Source organism: Schistocerca nitens, chromosome 1, assembly GCF_023898315.1.
Source record: "Schistocerca nitens isolate TAMUIC-IGC-003100 chromosome 1, iqSchNite1.1, whole genome shotgun sequence".
Classification (NCBI taxonomy): Eukaryota; Metazoa; Arthropoda; class Insecta; order Orthoptera; family Acrididae; genus Schistocerca; species Schistocerca nitens.
In genome coordinates, this window is record NC_064614.1 from 246,396,236 (window position 1) to 246,422,594 (window position 26,359).

The 26,359-nt window shown below is 40.3% G+C and overlaps 1 protein-coding gene across 1 annotated transcript in view; it reads left to right on the forward strand.

The window, feature by feature from the left end:
- Nucleotides 1-21,203: 21,203 nt before the first annotated feature.
- Nucleotides 21,204-26,359, forward strand: part of LOC126240638 (uncharacterized) — a 37,352-nt gene continuing 32,196 nt past the window's right edge. The window contains exons 1-3 of the mRNA XM_049947943.1: nucleotides 21,204-21,269; nucleotides 21,341-21,613; nucleotides 21,706-21,810. Coding sequence (XP_049803900.1) covers nucleotides 21,204-21,269; nucleotides 21,341-21,613; nucleotides 21,706-21,810 — 444 coding nt within the window. The remainder of the gene's footprint in view (nucleotides 21,270-21,340; nucleotides 21,614-21,705; nucleotides 21,811-26,359) is intronic.

Below are 26,359 nucleotides of genomic sequence, written 5' to 3' on the forward strand. Positions count from 1 at the left end.
CCTTTCACGCCGATCACCTGCCACCCTACCTAAAACCTCTTTCCTCATTACCTTAGCCAGCTTCATCCTGACCCACAACTTCTTCACTTTTGAAGGCCAGACATACCAACAATTAAAGGGAACAGCCATGGGTACCAGGATGGCCCCCTCGTACGCCAACCTATTCATGGGTCGCTTAGAGGAAGCCTTCTTGGTTACCCAGGTCTGCCAACCCAAAGTTTGGTACAGATTTATTGATGACATCTTCATGATCTGGACTCACAGTGAAGAAGAACTCCAGAATTTCCTCTCCAACCTCAACTCCTTTGGTTCCATCAGATTCACCTGGTCCTACTCCAAATCCCATGCCACTTTCCTTGACGTTGACCTCCACCTGTCCAATGGCCAACTTCACACGTCCGTCCACATCAAACCCACCAACAAGCAACAGTACCTCCATTATGACAGCTGCCACCCATTCCACATCAAACGGTCCCTTCCCTACAGCCTAGGTCTTCGTGGCAAACGAATCTGCTCCAGTCCGGAATCCCTGAAACATTACACCAACAACCTGACGACAGCTTTCGCATCCCGCAACTACCCTCCCGGCCTGGTACAGAAGCAAATAACCAGAGCCACTTCCTCATCCCCTCAAACCCAGAATCCCCCACAGAAGAACCACAAAAGTGCCCCACTTGTGACAGGATACTTTCCGGGACTGGACCAGACTCTGAATGTGGCTCTCCAGCAGGGATACGACTTCCTCAAATCCTGCCCTGAAATGAGATCCATCCTTCATGAAATCCTCCCCACTCCGCCAAGAGTGTCTTTCCGCCGTCCACCTAACCTTCGTAACCTGTTAGTTCATCCCTATGAAATCCCCAAACCACCTTCCCTACCCTCTGGCTCCTATCCTTGTAACCGCCCCCGGTGCAAAACCTGTCCCATGCACCCTCCCACCACCACCTACTCCAGTCCTGTAACCCGGAAGGTGTACACGATCAAAGGCAGAGCCACGTGTGAAAGCACCCACGTGATTTACCAACTGACCTGCCTACACTGTGATGCATTCTATGTGGGAATGACCAGCAACAAACTGTCCATTCGCATGAATGGACACAGGCAGACAGTGTTTGTTGGTAATGAGGATCACCCTGTGGCTAAACATGCCTTGGTGCACAGCCAGCACATCTTGGCACAGTGTTACACCGTCCGGGTTATCTGGATACTTCCCACCAACACCAACCTATCCGAACTCCGGAGATGGGAACTTGCCCTTCAGTATATCCTCTCTTCTCGTTATCCGCCAGGCCTCAATCTCCGCTAATTTCAAGTTGCCGCCACTCATACCTCACCTGTCTTTCAACAACTTCTTTGCCTCTACTCTTCCACCTCGACTGACATCTCTGCCCAAACTCTTTGTCTTTAAATATGTCTGCTTGTGTCTGTATGTGTGGATGGATATGGGTGTGTGTGCGAGTGTATACCTGTCCTTTTTTCCCCCTAAGGTAAGTCTTTCCGCTCCCGGGATTGGAATGACTCCTTATCCTCTCCCTTAAAACCCACATCCTTTCGTCTTTCCCTCTCCTTCCCCTCTTTCCTGATGAGGCAACAGTTTGTTGCGAAAGCTTGAATTTTGTGTGTATATTTGTGTTTGTTTGTGTGTCTATCGACCTGCCAGCGCTTTTGTTTGGTAAGTCTCATCATCTTTCTTTTTGGATATATTTTTCCACGTGGAATGTTTCCCTCTGTTATATTCATATCATAATTTGAACCCAACAATGACGTTTGTTATTGTCACTGTTACATTTCGAAGTCTTTTCTGTCGTCTTATTTCCTCCTTCTGTTTTTGCCAGTAGTTTCCCTTTGTATTCACCTTCTCTTTTTTACCGTACTCCACTATACAATTTTATCCCGCCGATATATACTCAACAATACGTAATAATACGTAACCCACTTCCAAAACACAACCAAAAAAATTTTTTCTTCCGCTACTGCTAAAATCCACCGTTTCGAGTTCACAAACATTTCCTTTCAGCTATTAAACAACCTTTTCGGCTAGTTTTAATAACTTTTGCTTTATTTCGATTTCCGTTTTTTCACATCACCGATCATTTTTAGCCGCTTCCCACAGGTTTTAACGTCATTATTTCTCCACCAGACAATTGTTAGCCTCATTTCCATAATCTGCCACCACCATACCACTACTTTTAATACATCCTCACGTAGTTTTTTCGAAATTTTCCCGAATTTCTCCACCCTTTAACGTGTTTTGGCGGCAACACAACCACCTAACTTTTATGCACATCGTTATCTACCTACACCATTTCACCACAGGATCAACATAACCCAGCTCCAACCAACCCCTTTTCGCCTCTTTTCACACCAGATCTCCATTTGCTTTCTACTTCACCCTTATCTCTCCCCACATATTTTTATATTCATTTTCATTTCAGCCTCATGTTACACTTTCGACCTTCTAGTACCATGTCACCCGCACAACACCCCCACAACGACCCCATTAAGTTTTATTTACATTCCCTCCGCAGACATGCCTTCGCCCTAGCCAGATTACGCTCCCATATTCTATTTTCTCAGGCTTGTCTCACATTTGGCATTACCCCCAAAGGCCTCACACTTAAAGTTCCCATCTCTGGCTGCAACCCTTCCTTCCATCAGTCCCTATACCAGTTCCAAACTGAACAATCCATTGCCCTCACCCACCTAATCCTGCACCTACACATCAACTCAGCCAATGAACACACCCGTCAACTCCTATCCTTAATAAAAGTCCTTAATCTTTCCTCTCCCACAGCCACACCGGCTGTTCAGAGCATCCTCCTACAGGCCAACCGTAAATTAGAACAGCATGCCACCCTCCACCTCAAAAAACTATCCAATCTCCTGGTTTCCCACCTCCGGAAAGGCAACTCACTCACCCTTCACAACCTTTCCAGCAAACCTCAACCTCCTCTCATTGCACACAAACCCAGTCTCTCCCATCTACTCAATCTCCCACTTCCAGCTCCACTCCCTCCAAAACCTCAAAATTCCTTTCAACACAATCTGGAACCACAACACCCTAATTCAGTAGTTAACCTTTCCTCCAAACCTCTCTCCCAATCCGAAACCTCTGTCCTATCCAAAGGCCTCACCTTCAGCCCCACTCCCAGATTCAACCAAACAGCCCTCGTCAAAGATTTACTGTCCTACACCCGTACTCTCTGCTGGAAATATCACTTTGCCACGAAGAAAAATGATCCTAATCCTACTCCTAATGTTCCAACTCCCCAAGACACTATCCAAATTGAACCCTGCCTGGAACAGTTCCGTCCTCCGTCACAGCGGGACCCACCTCCTCTTCCTCAAAATCACCCTCTCCAAACCTTCCAGGAATTTCTGACTTCCAGCCTTGCCTCTCAATCCTTCTTAAAAAACCTTAATCCTACACCCAACATCACCACTGCTGAAGCCCAGGCTATCCGTGATCTGAAGGCTGACTGATCCATCGTCATTCTTCCGGCGGACAGGGGTTCCACGACCGTGGTACTTGATCGTCGGGAGTATGTGGCTGAGGGACTGCGTCAGCTTTCAGACAACACCACATACAAAGTTTGCCAAGGTAACCCCATTCCCGATGTCCAGGCGGAGCTTCAAGGAATCCTCAGAACCTTAGGCCCCCTGCAAAACCTTTCACCTGACTCCATCAACCTCCTGACCCCACCGACACCCCGCACCCCAACCTTCTACCTTCTTCCAAAAATCCACAAACCCAATCATCCCGGCCGCCCCATTGTAGCTGGTTACCAAGCCCCCACAGAACGTATCTCTGCCTACGTAGATCAACACCTTCAACCCATTACATGCAGTCTCCCATCCTTCATCAAAGACACCAACCACTTCCTTGAACGCCTGGAATCCTTACCCAATCTGTTACCCCCGGAAACCATCCTTGTAACCATTGATGCCACTTCCTTATACACAAATATTCCGCACGTCCAGGGCCTCGCTGCGATGGAGCATTTCCTTTCACGCCGATCACCTGCCACCCTACCTAAAACCTCTTTCCTCATTACCTTAGCCAGCTTCATCCTGACCCACAACTTCTTCACTTTTGAAGGCCAGACATACCAACAATTAAAGGGAACAGCCATGGGTACCAGGATGGCCCCCTCGTACACCAACCTATTCATGGGTCGCTTAGAGGAAGCCTTCTTGGTTACCCAGGTCTGCCAACCCAAAGTTTGGTACAGATTTATTGATGACATCTTCATGATCTGGACTCACAGTGAAGAAGAACTCCAGAATTTCCTCTCCAACCTCAACTCCTTTGGTTCCATCAGATTCACCTGGTCCTACTCCAAATCCCATGCCACTTTCCTTGACGTTGACCTCCACCTGTCCAATGGCCAACTTCACACGTCCGTCCACATCAAACCCACCAACAAGCAACAGTACCTCCATTATGACAGCTGCCACCCATTCCACATCAAACGGTCCCTTCCCTACAGCCTAGGTCTTCGTGGCAAACGTATCTGCTCCAGTCCGGAATCCCTGAAACATTACACCAACAACCTGACGACAGCTTTCGCATCCCGCAACTACCCTCCCGGCCTGGTACAGAAGCAAATAACCAGAGCCACTTCCTCATCCCCTCAAACCCAGAATCCCCCACAGAAGAACCACAAAAGTGCCCCACTTGTGACAGGATACTTTCCGGGACTGGACCAGACTCTGAATGTGGCTCTCCAGCAGGGATACGACTTCCTCAAATCCTGCCCTGAAATGAGATCCATCCTTCATGAAATCCTCCCCACTCCGCCAAGAGTGTCTTTCCGCCGTCCACCTAACCTTCGTAACCTGTTAGTTCATCCCTATGAAATCCCCAAACCACCTTCCCTACCCTCTGGCTCCTATCCTTGTAACCGCCCCCGGTGCAAAACCTGTCCCATGCACCCTCCCACCACCACCTACTCCAGTCCTGTAACCCGGAAGGTGTACACGATCAAAGGCAGAGCCACGTGTGAAAGCACCCACGTGATTTACCAACTGACCTGCCTACACTGTGATGCATTCTATGTGGGAATGACCAGCAACAAACTGTCCATTCGCATGAATGGACACAGGCAGACAGTGTTTGTTGGTAATGAGGATCACCCTGTGGCTAAACATGCCTTGGTGCACAGCCAGCACATCTTGGCACAGTGTTACACCGTCCGGGTTATCTGGATACTTCCCACCAACACCAACCTATCCGAACTCCGGAGATGGGAACTTGCCCTTCAGTATATCCTCTCTTCTAGTTATCCGCCAGGCCTCAATCTCCGCTAATTTCAAGTTGCCGCCACTCATACCTCACCTGTCTTTCAACAACTTCTTTGCCTCTACTCTTCCACCTCGACTGACATCTCTGCCCAAACTCTTTGTCTTTAAATATGTCTGCTTGTGTCTGTATGTGTGGATGGATATGGGTGTGTGTGCGAGTGTATACCTGTCCTTTTTTCCCCCTAAGGTAAGTCTTTCCGCTCCCGGGATTGGAATGACTCCTTATCCTCTCCCTTAAAACCCACATCCTTTCGTCTTTCCCTCTCCTTCCCCTCTTTCCTGATGAGGCAACAGTTTGTTGCGAAAGCTTGAATTTTGTGTGTATATTTGTGTTTGTTTGTGTGTCTATCGACCTGCCAGCGCTTTTGTTTGGTAAGTCTCATCATCTTTCTTTTTGGATATATTTTTCCACGTGGAATGTTTCCCTCTGTTATATTCATATCATAATTTGAACCCAACAATGACGTTTGTTATTGTCACTGTTACATTTCGAAGTCTTTTCTGTCGTCTTATTTCCTCCTTCTGTTTTTGCCAGTAGTTTCCCTTTGTATTCACCTTCTCTTTTTTACCGTACTCCACTATACAATTTTATCCCGCCGATATATACTCAACAATACGTAATAATACGTAACCCACTTCCAAAACACAACCAAAAAAATTTTTTCTTCCGCTACTGCTAAAATCCACCGTTTCGAGTTCACAAACATTTCCTTTCAGCTATTAAACAACCTTTTCGGCTAGTTTTAATAACTTTTGCTTTATTTCGATTTCCGTTTTTTCACATCACCGATCATTTTTAGCCGCTTCCCACAGGTTTTAACGTCATTATTTCTCCACCAGACAATTGTTAGCCTCATTTCCATAATCTGCCACCACCATACCACTACTTTTAATACATCCTCACGTAGTTTTTTCGAAATTTTCCCGAATTTCTCCACCCTTTAACGTGTTTTGGCGGCAACACAACCACCTAACTTTTATGCACATCGTTATCTACCTACACCATTTCACCACAGGATCAACATAACCCAGCTCCAACCAACCCCTTTTCGCCTCTTTTCACACCAGATCTCCATTTGCTTTCTACTTCACCCTTATCTCTCCCCACATATTTTTATATTCATTTTCATTTCAGCCTCATGTTACACTTTCGACCTTCTAGTACCATGTCACCCGCACAACACCCCCACAACGACCCCATTAAGTTTTATTTACATTCCCTCCGCAGACATGCCTTCGCCCTAGCCAGATTACGCTCCCATATTCTATTTTCTCAGGCTTGTCTCACATTTGGCATTACCCCCAAAGGCCTCACACTTAAAGTTCCCATCTCTGGCTGCAACCCTTCCTTCCATCAGTCCCTATACCAGTTCCAAACTGAACAATCCATTGCCCTCACCCACCTAATCCTGCACCTACACATCAACTCAGCCAATGAACACACCCGTCAACTCCTATCCTTAATAAAAGTCCTTAATCTTTCCTCTCCCACAGCCACACCGGCTGTTCAGAGCATCCTCCTACAGGCCAACCGTAAATTAGAACAGCATGCCACCCTCCACCTCAAAAAACTATCCAATCTCCTGGTTTCCCACCTCCGGAAAGGCAACTCACTCACCCTTCACAACCTTTCCAGCAAACCTCAACCTCCTCTCATTGCACACAAACCCAGTCTCTCCCATCTACTCAATCTCCCACTTCCAGCTCCACTCCCTCCAAAACCTCAAAATTCCTTTCAACACAATCTGGAACCACAACACCCTAATTCAGTAGTTAACCTTTCCTCCAAACCTCTCTCCCAATCCGAAACCTCTGTCCTATCCAAAGGCCTCACCTTCAGCCCCACTCCCAGATTCAACCAAACAGCCCTCGTCAAAGATTTACTGTCCTACACCCGTACTCTCTGCTGGAAATATCACTTTGCCACGAAGAAAAATGATCCTAATCCTACTCCTAATGTTCCAACTCCCCAAGACACTATCCAAATTGAACCCTGCCTGGAACAGTTCCGTCCTCCGTCACAGCGGGACCCACCTCCTCTTCCTCAAAATCACCCTCTCCAAACCTTCCAGGAATTTCTGACTTCCAGCCTTGCCTCTCAATCCTTCTTAAAAAACCTTAATCCTACACCCAACATCACCACTGCTGAAGCCCAGGCTATCCGTGATCTGAAGGCTGACTGATCCATCGTCATTCTTCCGGCGGACAGGGGTTCCACGACCGTGGTACTTGATCGTCGGGAGTATGTGGCTGAGGGACTGCGTCAGCTTTCAGACAACACCACATACAAAGTTTGCCAAGGTAACCCCATTCCCGATGTCCAGGCGGAGCTTCAAGGAATCCTCAGAACCTTAGGCCCCCTGCAAAACCTTTCACCTGACTCCATCAACCTCCTGACCCCACCGACACCCCGCACCCCAACCTTCTACCTTCTTCCAAAAATCCACAAACCCAATCATCCCGGCCGCCCCATTGTAGCTGGTTACCAAGCCCCCACAGAACGTATCTCTGCCTACGTAGATCAACACCTTCAACCCATTACATGCAGTCTCCCATCCTTCATCAAAGACACCAACCACTTCCTTGAACGCCTGGAATCCTTACCCAATCTGTTACCCCCGGAAACCATCCTTGTAACCATTGATGCCACTTCCTTATACACAAATATTCCGCACGTCCAGGGCCTCGCTGCGATGGAGCATTTCCTTTCACGCCGATCACCTGCCACCCTACCTAAAACCTCTTTCCTCATTACCTTAGCCAGCTTCATCCTGACCCACAACTTCTTCACTTTTGAAGGCCAGACATACCAACAATTAAAGGGAACAGCCATGGGTACCAGGATGGCCCCCTCGTACGCCAACCTATTCATGGGTCGCTTAGAGGAAGCCTTCTTGGTTACCCAGGTCTGCCAACCCAAAGTTTGGTACAGATTTATTGATGACATCTTCATGATCTGGACTCACAGTGAAGAAGAACTCCAGAATTTCCTCTCCAACCTCAACTCCTTTGGTTCCATCAGATTCACCTGGTCCTACTCCAAATCCCATGCCACTTTCCTTGACGTTGACCTCCACCTGTCCAATGGCCAACTTCACACGTCCGTCCACATCAAACCCACCAACAAGCAACAGTACCTCCATTATGACAGCTGCCACCCATTCCACATCAAATGGTCCCTTCCCTACAGCCTAGGTCTTCGTGGCAAACGAATCTGCTCCAGTCCGGAATCCCTGAAACATTACACCAACAACCTGACGACAGCTTTCGCATCCCGCAACTACCCTCCCGGCCTGGTACAGAAGCAAATAACCAGAGCCACTTCCTCATCCCCTCAAACCCAGAATCCCCCACAGAAGAACCACAAAAGTGCCCCACTTGTGACAGGATACTTTCCGGGACTGGACCAGACTCTGAATGTGGCTCTCCAGCAGGGATACGACTTCCTCAAATCCTGCCCTGAAATGAGATCCATCCTTCATGAAATCCTCCCCACTCCGCCAAGAGTGTCTTTCCGCCGTCCACCTAACCTTCGTAACCTGTTAGTTCATCCCTATGAAATCCCCAAACCACCTTCCCTACCCTCTGGCTCCTATCCTTGTAACCGCCCCCGGTGCAAAACCTGTCCCATGCACCCTCCCACCACCACCTACTCCAGTCCTGTAACCCGGAAGGTGTACACGATCAAAGGCAGAGCCACGTGTGAAAGCACCCACGTGATTTACCAACTGACCTGCCTACACTGTGATGCATTCTATGTGGGAATGACCAGCAACAAACTGTCCATTCGCATGAATGGACACAGGCAGACAGTGTTTGTTGGTAATGAGGATCACCCTGTGGCTAAACATGCCTTGGTGCACGGCCAGCACATCTTGGCACAGTGTTACACCGTCCGGGTTATCTGGATACTTCCCACCAACACCAACCTATCCGAACTCCGGAGATGGGAACTTGCCCTTCAGTATATCCTCTCTTCTCGTTATCCGCCAGGCCTCAATCTCCGCTAATTTCAAGTTGCCGCCACTCATACCTCACCTGTCTTTCAACAACTTCTTTGCCTCTACTCTTCCACCTCGACTGACATCTCTGCCCAAACTCTTTGTCTTTAAATATGTCTGCTTGTGTCTGTATGTGTGGATGGATATGGGTGTGTGTGCGAGTGTATACCTGTCCTTTTTTCCCCCTAAGGTAAGTCTTTCCGCTCCCGGGATTGGAATGACTCCTTATCCTCTCCCTTAAAACCCACATCCTTTCGTCTTTCCCTCTCCTTCCCCTCTTTCCTGATGAGGCAACAGTTTGTTTCGAAAGCTTGAATTTTGTGTGTATATTTGTGTTTGTTTGTGTGTCTATCGACCTGCCAGCGCTTTTGTTTGGTAAGTCTCATCATCTTTCTTTTTGGATATATATATATATATATATATATATATATATATATATATATATATATATATATATATATATATATATATATATATATATATATTATATATATATATATATTTATATATTTATATATTTATATATATATATATATATATATATATAAATAATAATAGAGGGAAACATTCCACGTAGGAAAAATATATCTAAAAACAAAGATGATGTGACTTACCAAATGAAAGTGCTGGCAGGTCAACAGACACACAAACAAACACAAACATACACACAAAATTCAAGCTTTCGCAACAAACTGTTGCCTCATCAGGAAAGAGGGGAAGGAGAGGGAAAGACGAAAGGATGTGGGTTTTAAGGGAGAGGGTAAGGAGTCATTCCAATCCCGGGAGTGGAAAGACTTACCTTAGGGGGAAAAAAGGGACAGGTATACAGTCGCATACACACACATATCCATCCACACATATACAGACACAAGCAGACATATTTAAAGACAAAGAGTTTGGGCAGAGATGTCAGTCGAGGCGGAAGTGAAGAGGCAAAGATGATGTTGAATGACAGGTGAGGTATGAGTGGCGGCAATTTGAAATTAGCGGAGATTGAGGCCTAAACGGTCCCTTCCCTACAGCCTAGGTCTTCGTGGCAAACGAATCTGCTCCAGTCCGGAATCCCTGAACCATTACGCCAACAACCTGACAACAGCTTTTGCATCTCACAACTACCCTCCCGACCTGGTACAGAAGCAAATAACCAGAGCCACTTCCTCATCCCCTCGAACCCAGAATACCCCACAGAAGAACCACAAAAGTGCCCCACTTGTGACAGGATACTTTCTGGGACTGGACCAGACTCTGAATGTGGCTCTCCAGCAGGGATACAACTTCCTCAAATCCTGCCCTGAAATGAGATCCATCCTTCATGAAATCCTCCCCACTCCACCAACAGTGTCTTTCCGCCGTCCACCTAACCTTCGTAACCTGTTAGTTCATCCCTATGAAATCCCCAAACCACCTTCCCTACCCTCTGGCTCCTATCCTTGTAACCGCCCCCGGTGTAAAACCTGTCCCATGCACCCTCCCACCACCAACTACTCCAGTCCTGTAACCCGGAAGGTGTACACGATCAAAGGCAGAACCACATGTGAAAGCACCCACGTGATCTACCAACTGACCTGCCTACACTGTGATGCATTCTATGTGGAAATGACCAGCAACAAACTGACCATTCGCATGAATGGACACAGGCAGACAGTGTTTGTTGGTAATGAGGATCACCCTGTGGCTAAACATGCCTTGGTGCACGGCCAGCACATCTTGGCATAGTGTTACACCATCCTGGTTATCTGGATACTTCCCACCAACACCAACCTATCCGAACTCCGGAGATGGGAACTTGCTCTTCAGTATATCCACCCACCAGGCCTCAATCTCCGCTAATTTCAAATTGCCGCCACTCATACCTCACCTGTCATTCAACATCATCTTTGCCTCTTCACTTCCACCTCGACTGACATCTCTGCCCAAACTCTTTGTCTTTAAATATGTCTGCTTGTGTCTGTATATGTGTGGATGGATATGTGTGTGTATGCGAGTGTATACCTGTCCTTTTTTTCCCCCTGAGGTAAGTCTTTCCGCTCCCAGGATTGGAATGACTCCTTACCCTCTCCCTTAAAACCCACATCCTTTCGTCTTTCCCTCTCCTTCCCTCTTTCCTGATGAGGCAACAGTTTGTTGCGAAAGCTTGAATTTTGGGTGTATGTTTGTGTGTCTAACGACGTGCCAGCGCTTTCGTTTGGTAAGTCACATCATCTTTGTTTTTAGATATATTTTTTCCCACGTGGAATGTTTCATTCTATTATATATATATATATATATATATATATATATATATATATATATATATATATATATATATATATATATATAACAGAGGGAAACATTCCACGTGTCTTGTCTTTAAATATGTCTGCTTGTGTCTGTATGTGTGGATGGATATGTGTGTGTGTGCGAGTGTATACCTGTCCTTTTTTCCCCCTAAGGTAAGTCTTTCCGCTCCCGGGATTGGAATGACTCCTTACCCTCTCCCTTAAAACCCACATCCTTTCGTCTTTCCCTCTCCTTCCCTCTTTCCTGTTGAGGCAACAGTTTGTTGCGAAAGCTTGAATTTTGTGTGTATATTTGTGTTTGTTTATGTGTCTATCGACCTGCCAGCGCTTTTGTTTGGTAAGTCTCATCATCTTTCTTTTTATATATATATATATATATATATATATATATATATATATATATATATATATATATATATATATATATATATATATATATTACATCGTACACAATGACTTAAGACGAAGTATATGCTCAATATTACATGGTACAAAATGACTTATGATACATAAAAAAAATAATAATTTTGTGACATATAATTGGCTTATATTATACACCAGTGGTTCCTAATTATAGTTAATTTCTTTAACACTGATTGCCAGCCGCGGTGGTCTCGCGGTTCTAGGCGCGCAGTCCGGAACCGTGCGACTGCTGCGGTCGCAGGTTCGAATCCTGCCTCGGGCATGGATGTGTGTGATGTCCTTAGGTTAGTTAGCTTTAAGTAGTTCTAAGTTCTAGGGGACTGATGACCACAGCAGTTGAGTCCCATAGTGCTCAGAGCCATTTTTTTAACACTGATTTCTGTTGCTAGGTCTTTTTGTGGTGCATGAGATTTATCACTCACAGGATGAACTTTTGATCATTGTTTGATCATGAACACTATAAAATTCTCCTTGTATCAGAAACATTTTTAGAGGGCATGGGGAACTTTTTCTCAGTTTTTAGGTCTTGTAATTCCCTTGGCACTGCTTGTATTAACTTGATGCTAGAGTATTTGGGTCTTTTTTCAAAAATCTTAAGTCTATGTGGAATGCACTGCAGTTGTTTTCAGTTCCTTGTGTTGTGTGTATGAACAGTCTCATTAGTCTCCAGTTGTGTGTGATCACATAATGCACTCACAATGGTCTTGAATAGTAAATGGCATATCAGACCATGATGGACAGCTCCTCACTCTACATGACTACAGACCTGTCAAGAAAGCAGTCCCATCCTGGAAGGCAATCAGACTTATGAACAAAGAGACCCTGGAATTTTTTAACCATAAGCTGCAGCATGAAGATTGGAATTCAGTTCGCAGAGTAGATGATGTTGATACAAAGTTCAACATATTCATAAATGAATTCCTATCCCACTTTGAAGAAGCTTTTCCTAAAAAGTTTGTTAGGAACAATATTTCCTCGTCCTTAAAGAAGCCATGGATCACAAAGGGTATTCGAGTGTCATGTAAATATAAGAGAGAACTTTATGTTGCAACCAGAGGGTCAAGGGACAGAGAATTAATCAGCCATTATAACATGTATTGTAAAATCCTAAAGAAAGTTATTCAGACATCAAAAGCACTGTATTATGTAAAAGAAATTGATAACTCCAATAATAAAATGAAGACTGTCTGGCAAATAGTTAACAAGGAGACAGGGAACAATAAAAAAAGAGCTGTAGAAAACTTCATAATCAAACATGAAGGGAATCTTGTGCAAAATCCTGAGATCATAGCTGAAATCTTTAATAAACACTTCCTGTCAGTGTCTGAGCAAATAGGCTGCAAGGGTTCTGTGAATGATGCCCTGACCTTTTTGCGAAATGCTTTCCCTAACAAAATCATCCAAATGCATATTAGACCTGTTACAGTATCAGAAATTGAAAGAACAATTGCCTCCATGAAAACCAAGAACTCCTGTGGAGTAGACAATATTTCTAGCAAATTGTTAAAGCAGTGTTGTACTTCTGTAAGCAATATACTGTGTCATATTTTCAATGCCTCTTTGCAGCAAGGAATTGTTCCTGATAGACTAAAGTATGCTATCGTGAAGCCTCTCTTTAAGAAAGGGGAGAAAACTGATGTTAAAAATTTCAGACCAATATCTCTCCTGACTGTGTTTTCAAAGGTACTAGAAAAGCTCATGTATTCTAGAATTTTAGAACACCTACATAAATTCAATATTCTCAGCAAACATCAGTTTGGTTTCCGGAAAGGTCTGTCAACTGAACAAGCAATATATGCTTTTATAGATAAGGTTTTGGAATCTCTAAATGAGAAAATGGTGACAACAGGGTTATTTTGTGATTTATGTAAAGCCTTTGACACTGTGAACCACCAAATACTGTTACTGAAGGCAGACCATCTAGGAATAAGTGGTGTAGCAAATAACTGGCTTCAGTCATACCTGACAGAGAGGAAACAGAAAGTAGTCTTAGATAAGTCAGACAATTTGTGTGGTGGAATGATTTCATCGGAATGGAGAGACATAAATTGTGGAGTTCCACAGGGCTCTATTCTTGGTCCTTTACTGATCCTGTTATTTATAAATGATTTACCTTATTCTTCAATGATTCAGTGCAATTTTACCATCTTTGCAGATGATACTAACATAATGGTTAATGGTCTTAAATGTGAAAATGTTCAAGAGTCTGTTAATACTATTCTTATAGATTTAATGAAATGGTTTACTGCAAATGGTCTTTCACTTAACCTGAGTAAGACTAATTATATTCAGTTCACCCCAACTGCCAAAACTGAGGAAGAAATGACTGTTAAATATGCCACACAGGTCATAGAAAGAGTGGAAGTAACAAAGCTTCTAGGCGTGAAGATTGACTGTAGAGTAAACTGGTCCCATCACATTTTAGATCTTTACAAGAGACTCAGCTCTTCAGTTTTTGCAATGCGAATCATCTCTGTCAGTGCAAACTTAAGCATTAAAAAAGCTGCATACTATGGTTACTTCCATTCTTTGATGGCATATGGAATTATTTTCTGGGGAAATCAACCTCTTGCGAAGAAAATATTCATTGCTCAGAAGCGTGTTGTAAGAGTGATGTCTGGTGTAGATCCTAGATGCAGCTGCAGAAGCCTATTCCGGAATCTGGGAATTCTTACAACTACTTCTCAATATATATACTCACTTATGTGTTTCATAAGTAAAAACACTGATTTATACAAATGTAACAGTGAATACCATTAGTATAACACAAGGAGGAAACATGATTTCCACACTGAAGGTAAAAATTTGAAGATTGTGCAGAAGGGTGTACAGTCCTCTGGTATAAAGATATTTAATGCTCTTCCTCCAGAAATCAAATGTGAAATTGCCAACAAATCTACATTTAAAGAGCTTCTGAGGCAATTTCTTTTAGCCATGTCATTTTACAGTTTGGAAGAGTTTATGAAACACAGTGAGAAACGGCCTTAAAATATGATATATTATCATATAAATTGAACATTAAGCTGAACATTCTTGTCACATATGTAACTCTTTTAGTGTTAACTGCTTATATTTAACAGTCTGGGTTATATGACCTTTTCAGGTTTAATTTACTTTGTTTTATACCTGTAATCTGTAGGTCTAAGGATTCTCATTCCATTATATTGTGTTATGGATCATTGTAGTGGTTAAGTAACTTTATATTCTTTACCTGTAAACATAGTGTACAAGTACTTGTCATTGACAATGTAAAAATTGACACACACTACATCCATGTGAAATTGTCACAGTTGGATCCATGGTGTAAGAAATAAATAAATAAATAAATAAATAAATATACAATGATGAAAAAGTTAGAATGTTTAGTTCTTTGAAACAACTTTCACAAGATTCTTTTTGCTTCTTTTTCAATATAATTTGAGTGGCTTGATTCTGTAATGTGAATATTTTCTTCATTCCTGTGATAGTTGACTTCCCCCATACTGTGATTCCACATCACATGTATGATTAAAAAAGTCCATGATAGTGCACAAGAGATCTCGGTGAGTATACTGAGCCAGTTGTTTCATTATAAATATCACTGAATCCATATGTTCTCCTTCTTGTTTATTTTTGAAAGCCATGTACATAGTTTTTTTTTTTTCAGACTAATAATTAACTCATTTTCAGAGAGGCATTTTGCTGTGCTACTGACTGATATGAATGTATTTTGCTCAAATGCCTCCAAATTGTTGGAAACATTTAGCACAGTCATATCATCTGCATAAAGTATTTTGATTTGATTTTCACATTTTTGTATATTATTCACAAATAAATTGAAGAGAACAGGTCCCATTACAGATCCTTGAGGTACACCATCCTTAATGCTTGTAACTTCTGATCTGTATAAGTTACTAATGGCTACATATTGTTTCCTGTTACTTAGATATGATGTTATCCTGTTTGCTGCATGTCCACGAATACCAGTATTCTCTAGTTTCTTTACTAGGCCTGTGTCAGACGCCTTGGATAGATCAAGAAAAACTCCAGACATTACCATCTTGTTGTCCAAGGCCTGTATGCTTGGTTCTGTTAATGATTCAATTGCTGTTTCTGCTGATTTCCCTTTCTGATATCCATACTGTGCTGGAGTTATTACATTATGTTTTTCCAATTAAACTTAGTCTTTTTAGCATGAAAATGTCTAATATTTTGGAGAATCCTAATACTAAAGATACTGGCCTGTCGTTGTTAGGGTCATCGTGCTTTCTCTTTTTGTATACAGGTACTACTTTAACTAATTTCAGTTTATCTGGAAATACTTCTTTTTGGAAAGAGCCATTGGCAATATCGAGTAGTGGCATAATTATTTCTTCTGCCACCTGCTTGATTAGGTAGTTTGACATTTCATCATGTCCAGCAGATGTTTTTGCTTTTGGCTTTTTCATAACATTTATCAGTTCCTTTTCAGACACTGGTTTCAGGAACATTGAGTGGCTTGGCTTACCTGTCACAATAGTTTGGTGAGTTCCTTGGCTATATATCTATGCTTTAGTTTTTCTATTGCATCTGTGTAGTTATTATTCAGGATGTTGGCAATTATTGTTTTATATGTGATGATTTTGTTATTTACTGTCATAGTTTCTATTTCATTTGTTTTCTGCAAGTATTTTTTCTTGCCCCTCTCAGAGTTAATTATATTCCAAGATGCTCTCATTTTATTTGTTGATTTTGAAATAGTCTCATTAATTGTTTTTGCTTTTTCTTGTCTTATCAACAGTCTCTATTTCTTCTGGTGCTGCCTGTAGGTTTCAATATTTTCTCTCTGTTTCATTTCTCTTAAGGTAGCTCTCTGTTCTATTATTTCCTTCGTGATCCACTGCTTGTTTCCGAGGTTTTTTCTTTTCCTCTAGATTTTTGGAAATGCTAAATTGAAGTAGGAATTTTGTGGAAATGCCCATTGTCAGTGTACAGACAAGAGGAGTTACAGATAAGTAAAGCAAGTTGGTAAAATCTCAGGTACTTTTAATATTTAGTATTGAATACAAGACCTTCGAACATGGATGCTTAGTGACCCCTAGCCTGGAAGAAAATATACACTATATTTACAGGTTTATACAGCTGTATAATTCTTTTATGTAATAGATTTGTGCTTTATATTTTGATACATATATGCCGTGGGACTATATGGGTAATCCTTTTACAATTTTTAAATGAGACAATGTCATTAAAAATCTAGTGATAGATCTCTAATTTTAGAATCTATTAGTGTTAAATATTATTCTTATTCTTGTCTACTCTGCAGAATGTTATTTAATTTAGTTGTCAGGAACTCTTTTGGGTAAAGTCATGAGTGTTGTGGTAAACTCAGTGAAAACTCATTTTATTCATGTGTACTGTAAATATTAGGAATAGCATCTTGAAATTTCATATGTGCAGACCAAGTACATGTTTATGTTAAACACAGAATTCTTATGCCAAAACATTGTGGATTATGGCCCATACCTCATTTTGTAGGCATTTGTCAGTTTCTGTGTCAATGTGGTCCAGTTTGTCTTGTTTGTGTGCATAATTTCTTTCACTCTGATAATTGACAAGTGAATATTACCTTGAGATATCTCTTTTTTATATATAGGTGTATATTACCTTACTAGTTCATTTTTTCATTGCATTTAGCTCTGTTTATTAATGTACCATATGTGTGAACACTTTTTAACCCATTCTGACATCAATATTTATTTTTCCAATATAGATAGGAAAACATAGGCCATGTGATGTGAGGGAGGTATTGAACAGCATACTTAGTACATAAAACAATGTTTCAGGATTCTATGTGAAAGCTAGACAGGAAGTTACCTATCTGTTGGAGTGTGTGATGAGAAATCTAGGGAGAAAACTGGAAGATGTAGGTGGATCCACCCCCACTCTCCTGTATGGCTGCACCCCTGCTGGGCAATGTACACAAGCATCTGTGAACTTCATCCATCTTGTGACTGAAATTTGTAAATAGTTAGCCAAGAAATTATCCTGTATGCAAAATTCTTGTATTTATATAAATTTCAAGTAATTATTTGTTTAGAAGAGTAGTTACTGCTATGGACAGTGTTATAACTTATAAATGTATTTTTTTTCAAGTAAGGGGTTAACTTCCCAATACATTATGTAACTTTCAATAATGCTGTTGAAGGCAGATGTCTATGACTGACAATTTGTTATGTTTAACACAGAAATGTGAAAACTTAAAATGTTCAAGTGTACATTCTATGAACCATGTTGTAAATAATTATCAGAATCTGATAAAATTAGGCATTGTTTTCTTATCTCAACACTCAGTATGTATACTTTTTTATCAGTTGTAAATTAATCTTCTAGCCTTCTATTTATGTAGGCTAGTTTGTTTGATTGATTAGGAAACAGTGTGGAAAACATTTACTATTGTAATCATAACGAGTATAGACTGTGTAACAAGATGTATGCATCTCTAATTTCACACACTGATTTCGGTCCCCATGATACTCGATTATGGCATCATTCTGAGCTATTTATCACTTTAATTGAATGTATTTATCTTAAGTACTGCATTACTGTAGCTCAGTAGAACTTGAGTTGTGTGCAATTTCATCCTTAACTCTGTTTTGTGTACCCCTGGTCGTCGCAACTGTATGTGTACTCAAGGAGAGTGTGCAACTGTTGATTGAGGCTAGATGCTTCCTCTAATTATTCTTTACATATGATTGAACATATTGCTATATGATTATGAACTTCATTCATTTTGTTGGGCCGAAACACTTCTGCTGGTGTGTACTCGGTATGGTTTGGATTCATGTGTCTGTCCCCATGTCATAAGCATAGGCCCTAATATTTTCTCATAATTTTCTCCTTTCATGAGTCAAAATATCCTTACATATTCTGGTTTATGTGGCTAATTGATTTTGTGTTATACTCTTACTTGTGATTGAGTATATTCTTCTGATTGGTACCCATCGTTGTGAGTTTTTTTGAGTTGGCTCACTCATTGTACACTTAGACTCTGAATTTTTTTCTCTTCTCTTTTGATGATTTTGAAGGTGTGCCTTTATAGATGTAAACTTGCAATTTGTAATTCTAGTAATTTACATTGCCTCTGCACTTATCTCCATAGTTTAGTGTTGCAATATTGTAGTTTTGACTTTGTTTCATTTGTCTTGGGACAAAATGTTCCACAGATCTGAAAATTTGAATGCCATGTCCTCATGTATGTCTAGACTATGACTTGTATAGTAGACATTTTTCTTGTGTTGTCTATAAGATGTTATGTATCAGATACTTCTATACATTTGTATTCTATCGTTTGGTATCGTTTTGTACACTGTTTGGTAAACCTTATAGTAGGTCACAAGATATTGTAAACATATTGTTTCCATATTATATGAGGGGAATATTGTAATGGGACATCCTCCTCTAGCATTATTTTTCCTCAACAGTGGTTGTCAATACCAGTATTATTTTTCGAATTTTGGACAGGTCAGTATTATCTCAGCTGCTTCTCTGAAAACTTTCATATAATTTTATACACAGTATGTCATATTTCAAGCTAAAATTTATGAAAAGGAATTACTTTATTTTGGATGTTATTATTGATACACACTAGTTCTGAATGAACAGTTAAAAGAATTATTTTTTAGAAACATTTAAAATGATGAATTATTACTTAAAATTTCTGTTATTAAATATGTAATCTAACACAGTTTACTATGTTCATTTCTGGATTCATTTATGAAATAATAATCAAAACTAATAGAAATTCATTTGTCAAGAAAAATTGTAAACCCTTTGGAATATCGTTATTTCCGCTGATTGAGACAGTGGTAAGCATGCCTCTGATGTGATCACACATATTTTTGTATTTTGTGTGAACAATGTAATTTTGGCTTTGTTGTGTGAAAAATCAAAAGACTGTATGATGTACTAAAATGTGACAAAATATATTAACGTAACAACACAAATTCTGGAACAACAATCCTCAAATTTATTTAGATCAATCCAACCATGAGGACCTAAAATGTGAGAATTTCAGCTTCAAGAATCAGACCCCCAGACAAAAAGAACTGGAGCCAACTCTACATCAAAAGAAAGTAAACCAGAAAGTTTATTGTAATCTTCGCTCCTCTCAAAACTTCTTAAAAGACTAATGTGGACAATAGCTGCAAGTAGGAAGGAGGGGTAGATTAAATGGTTCAGTGGGTAAGTACCACACAACAAAACCAAAGTTCCAGGTTTCTATCTGCAGTAAGTACTGTTACTGCAGTATTAATGAGAAAAATGCCAAGTTGCAAGGTGGTTTTCAGCACATGCTAAACTGTAAATCCTGCTATAACTTCCTAGATGGGTCATTTCAAAAGCCAGAGGGAGGTGAGAGTATACATACAGCACCAAGAATAGTAAAGTACTCAGTATTTAAAACAATCTTCAGGTTGAGGGCATCTTTGTTGCTGTGCAATGTTGTCATGTTACAATAAATATAATGGGGAAATGAAAAATATTCTAATTGTTATTTTCATACAAAATTTGTTTACAGTGATATTGTACTCTCAGCATTCTGTTGCATGTCCCTAGACTTGACACACTGAGCGAGGTGGACTCGCATTCAGGAGGACGACGGGTCAATCCCGCGTCCGGCCATCGTGATTTAGGTTTTCCTTGATTTCCCTAAATCGCTCCAGGCAAATGCTGGGATGGTTCCTTTGAAAGGGCATGGCTGACTTCCTTCCCCATCCTTCCCTAATCCAATGAGACCGATGACCTCGCTGTTTGGTCTCTTCCCCCAAACAATCCAATCCAATCCTAGACTTGACCCAGGTGCCAAAACATGGAAAGTGTTAGTAGATGACACATGGTCTTTGTGCCAAGTATTGCTTCCTTCTTGAGTTCCAGATCTAAAAGATACAATAAATTCTTTTTATCACTAATAAGATGTAGTGCCTGAGTGTTGGCGCTTGAAACAAAAACTGTCTTATTGGCATTTAGACACAGTTGGCTTCCTGGTATGCAGTTGTAGATGTTCTTATGAAAGTATTTGTTTTCTAATTTGTCTCATAATTTTAGCAGTGCTGTTGTGAGCAGCATAATTCTGTGGTATGAGAAAAACTTCTCACTTTTTCTAGATACAAATTGTTTATGTATAAACAGAGACATACTTTTTTTCAATCTCCTGAAAATGTGAGATTTGGTATGTAGAATGTTTCCTACTCTTCAATTGCTCTGTTCTTTCACTTCAAGGCAACAAAGCAAACCCTTTTTAACTGTATAATATGAGTTTAGGTATCCATAAATTTTCAGCCAGATTTACATAATCAGAAAATGTTCCTTTTACAGGTTGAAGTTGACATGGGTTATGCTCTGCAGCCGTCTCTCCACCTGTTGCTAACATCGCCATCTGTTTTTTCTCGCTTGTGTGTCATACTAAAAGATTTAAAACTGGCATGTCACATCATTGCAGAAGTATTTAAAGTGAACAGTGCTAACTTGGGATCCATTATACCACTGACTGATTATCAGAGTGCAATGGCTAGTGACTACAATGTTACAAAACTTTATTACAATCAACGCAATGAAAGTGCTGCAAATGGACTTTCCTTGTCTAGGGATGTGAGTACATGTGCTAGGGTGTATTGAATCATAAGATCAGAATATTTTATTCTTGTGGACTTGCTGGGGATAATCATTCTCTCTTTTTCCAGAGAATGAGTATGTCATATCTATCAACAGAGCTAAGCCTACAAGAATCTCTTATTTTGGTGGATACTACACCAATAACAGGATTCGCAATTGATGGTGTAGATAAGGTAGTACGTACTATACTGTTGTCTTACTAAATTTATTGTTACATATAGTACTCTGTGTTATCATATTGACTTTATTATTATTTCTGGTAGAATTTAATGCACTGCAGTCACATGTATCACAGGAGTGAATAGATGAATAAATAACAAAGTACTAGCAGTGAAAAAAGTATAAATATATAAATTAATTGGGAGGAGAGGCACTGCCAATTGACTTTAAGCTTGTAGGGGTGGCTGGATGCAAGAATATGTTGGAGAGGAAGTTCTCATCTTTGAAGTTCAGAGAAACTAATGATGGTTAAGAGTATCCAAATTGCTGTCAAGGGGTTTCAGACACTCAGGTCCCTTGAGTCATACTGTAGAACATGCTCAGCAACTGGTTACTGAGGATCCCCAGGTTCTTCATGCCTTAGGCAGTTTCATGGTGGTCACTCTTGTGCAAAGAACCATGCAGTGAACACTTGTTAGTTGGTAAATAAAGTCTTACATTTTACATGTTTCTCTGCCTTGGATGTTGGATAATTTACCAATGATGCTGCTGAGTAAGTCATAGTATGTGGCTGTATAAGGCAAGTTTTACAGCAAGAATGATTCCAAGGGAAGCATCATTGGGGGTAATACAAAAGGTCTCAGAATGTTATATTGTTTGATGATGGTGTTTTAAGGGTTTTTGGGTTGAGAGTGCAATAAAAGGTGACAGTGGGTGACTGGAAAGTATATCAGGGAGAATTGATGTCATTTTAAGGCTTGACCTGAGAAAGTCAGTGTTGTTTAGATTAGATTTACTTTCATTCCAATTGATCCATAGTGAGGAGGTCCTCCAGGATGTGGAACATGTCAGAAAAACAACAATACATGACAAATATTTACAACTAAAACAAATAAGCTAATGTACCATTCCACAGGTCCCAAGTGGAATGATCGTCGTTTTTTAATGAACACTAAGAGTCATTTTACAAATACTAATGCACTGAATTTAAAATAAAAAAGTTTTTATTTATTTATAAGGTAATACAACTACTGTAATACTTATTTACAATGAACACATTACTGCACTGAAATGGTGCAGAAGTTAGATTATACTAACACACACACACACATTTTCAATGAACACATTACTGCACTGAAATTGTGCAGAAGTTATGTTGTACTTATATACAAATCAGTTGGTTTTACTGAGAAATTCATCAACGGAGTGGAAGGAGTTGGCCACCAATAAATCCTTTAGGCTTGTCTTAAACTGAATTTCATTGGTTGTTAAGCTTTTTATGGCTGCTGGCAAGTTATTGAAAATGTGTGTTCCTGAATAATGTACACCTTTTTGTACAAGACTAAGTGACTTTAAATCCTTGTGAAGATTATTCTTATTTCTAGTATTGATTCCATGAATTGAGCTGTTGGTTTGAAAAAGTGATATATTTTTAATGACAAATTTCATTAAGGAATAAATATATTGGGAAGCAGTAGTTAGTATCCCTAGTTCCCTAAACAGGCTTCTGCAGGATGTTCTTGAGTTCACACCACATATAACTCTCACTGCACATTTTTGTGCCCAGAAAACTTTAGCTTGGCTTGATGAATTACCCCAAAAAATAATCCCATATGACATTATGGAATGAAAGTAAGCATAGTGTGCCAGCTTTTTCATTTTTATATCCCCTATGTCTGACAAAATTCGCATTGCAAACAGAGATTTGGTAAGACGCTTCAGCAGTTCTGTGGTGTGCTCCTCCCAGTTGAATTTATTATCAAGCTGTAATCCCAAGAATTTAACACTGTCCACTTCTTCTATCTTCTTGTCTTCGTATGTTAGACATATACTCTTGGGACACCCCTTACAAGTTCTGAACTGCATGTAGTGTGTTTTTTCAAAGTTTAGTGACAAAGAATTGGCTAGGAACCAGTGATTAATGTCCACAAATATTTTATTGGCTGATCTTTCTAAGACTACACTTGATTTGCTATTTATTGCAATGTTTGTATCATCGGCAAACAAAACAAACTTGGCATCTGGTAATGTTACTGATGATAGGTCATTGATATACACAAGAAAAGGTAAGGGCCCCAAAATGGAACCTTGTGGGACCCCACATGTAATTAGTTCCCAGTTGGATGATGCCTGATAGCTTGATACATGTCTCTTTCCTAATAACACCCTTTGTTTCCTGCCAGAGATATAAGATTTGAACCATTTTGCAGCATTTCCTGTTATACTATAATATTCTAGTTTACTTAAAAGGATATTGTGATTTACACAGTCAAATGCCTTTGACAGATCACAAAATATACCAGTTGCCTGCAATTTTTTGTCTAATGAATTAAGCACATTTTCACTGTAAGTGTAGATAGCCTTCTCCATATCAAAACCCTTTAGAAATCCAAACTGTGACTTTGACGGTATGTTATTTGAGATAAGATGGTTATAAAGCCGATTGTACATTACTTTTTCTGAAATTTTTGAGAATGCTGGCAACAGTGAAATTGGACAGATATTTGATGCTATTTCTTTATCTCCCTTCTTAAACAGTGGCTTAACTTCAGCATATTTCAGCCATTCAGGAAATATTCCACTAATAAACGACTGGTTACACAGATAGCTTAATATGTTACTTAGCTCAGAATCACATTCTTTAATTAACTTTGTTGATATTTCATCATACCCACTAGATGTTTTTGATTTTAAAGATTTTATGATGGACATTAGTTCTGTTGGGGTAGTGAGGGTCAAATTCATATTAAGGAAGTTACTTGAAATGTCTGGTCTAAGGTAATCCATAGCAGCATCTACCGAACCTGACAACCCCATCTTTTCAGTAACAGTTATAAAATGTTTGTTAAAAAGTTCTGCAACACTATACACATCTGTCACCAATATATCATTTACTCTTAATGCTATTTGTTCCTCTTCATGTCTGGTTCTACCGGTCTCCTCCTTCACTATATCCCATATTGTCTTTATTTTGTTATCTGATATGACTATCTTTTCCTTGTAATATATTTGCTTTGACATCCGTATTACAGTCTTTAATATTTTGCAGTATTTCTTATAATGTGCTATAGCATCAACATTGGAAATGTTTTGGAGTGATAGATACAGTTTTCTTTTTGTTTTACAAGATACCCCTATTCCTCGAGTAATCCATGGCTTCTTTGTAGACTTTGCAGCTAACCTTGGTAAGTTTTGGGGGAAAGCAGTGTTCGAATAAGGTAAGCACTTTATTAGCAAAAATGTTATATTTTTCATTCATGCCATGAACACTGTAAACATCAGTCCAGTGAATGTCTCTGAGGAGTGTCCTAAAATAATCAATTTTTGGCTTACTGATTACCCTCTTGAGCTCAGATTTAACAGATTTTATATCCTGTTCTGTATTAACATTTAACAGAAGGAACTGCATGTCATGGTCTGAGAGGCCATTGACAATTGGTTTTGTAATATAATTTTGTTCATTGGACTTTTCTATAAAGATATTATCAATGGCTGTTTGTGAGCAAGTGGCTATCCTAGTGGGGAACTTTACTGTGGGAATTAAGTTGAATGATAGTGTTACTAACTCAAACAAGTTCTTATTGGGAGAGTCTTTAAGGAAATCTACATTGAAATCACCAGCGACCACTATTTCTTTGTTTTTGGTTGTTAAATGGGCCAGTACAGCTTCAAGGTGGTTGACAAACAGATTAAAGTTACCTGCAGGTGCTCGATATACACTTAATATTATGAAGAATTTTTTGTGAAATTCTAATTCTGTTGCACATGCTTCCATATGCTGTTCTAGGCAAAATTTATGAGTCTATGTTCTTAAATTTATGACAGTTCCTGATGAATGTGGCAACTCCTCCTTTCTCCATTTCTGATCTACAAAAGTGAGATGCTAACCTAAACCCTGTAACACTTAAAAGTTCTATACCAGTGGTCACATGATGTTCAGAGAGGCAGATTATGTCAGCTGGGTTTGAAGACTCTAATTCATCTATGCAGATAGTTAATTCATTAATTTTATTTCTCAGTCCTCGAATATTTTGATGCAATAAAGATAGCTGACATTTCTCATTGACTGAGTTAAAATTGGGTGGAGTTAAAATATCTGCTGACAGTTGAAAATTCTTAACCAATGGCTGTTTATGCTGATGTAATAAGCTGGAATTATGTTTTTTGATTTCTTTCTCAAACTGAAGGTTTGTCTCAGTTCTAACCTCTCTTAAAATTTGCTTTCTTTCTGTCCTCCCTACCCTAAAAAAGGGTCTTTTCTGAATCCTATAACCACTGGTATTTTACCACTCATGACAGTGCCTCCCCCCTTTAACTTTCCTGCTATTTCCCCAGCCAATTTACCCTTCCCCTTCCTGTTGCGGTGAAGGCCATGCCTAGTATAATCCCACCTACTGAGATTATCAACAGGAACCACGCCAATGTGTGACCCCGCACCCAACATGAGCAGCCGTTCCAGCTCCAAATTAACTCTCTTGACAGAAGAGTTCAAATGAGGTCGGTCATGGCGCCCAAGAACAGATACAAACTCAACACTAGTATGCTTCGATGCTGATGCAATCT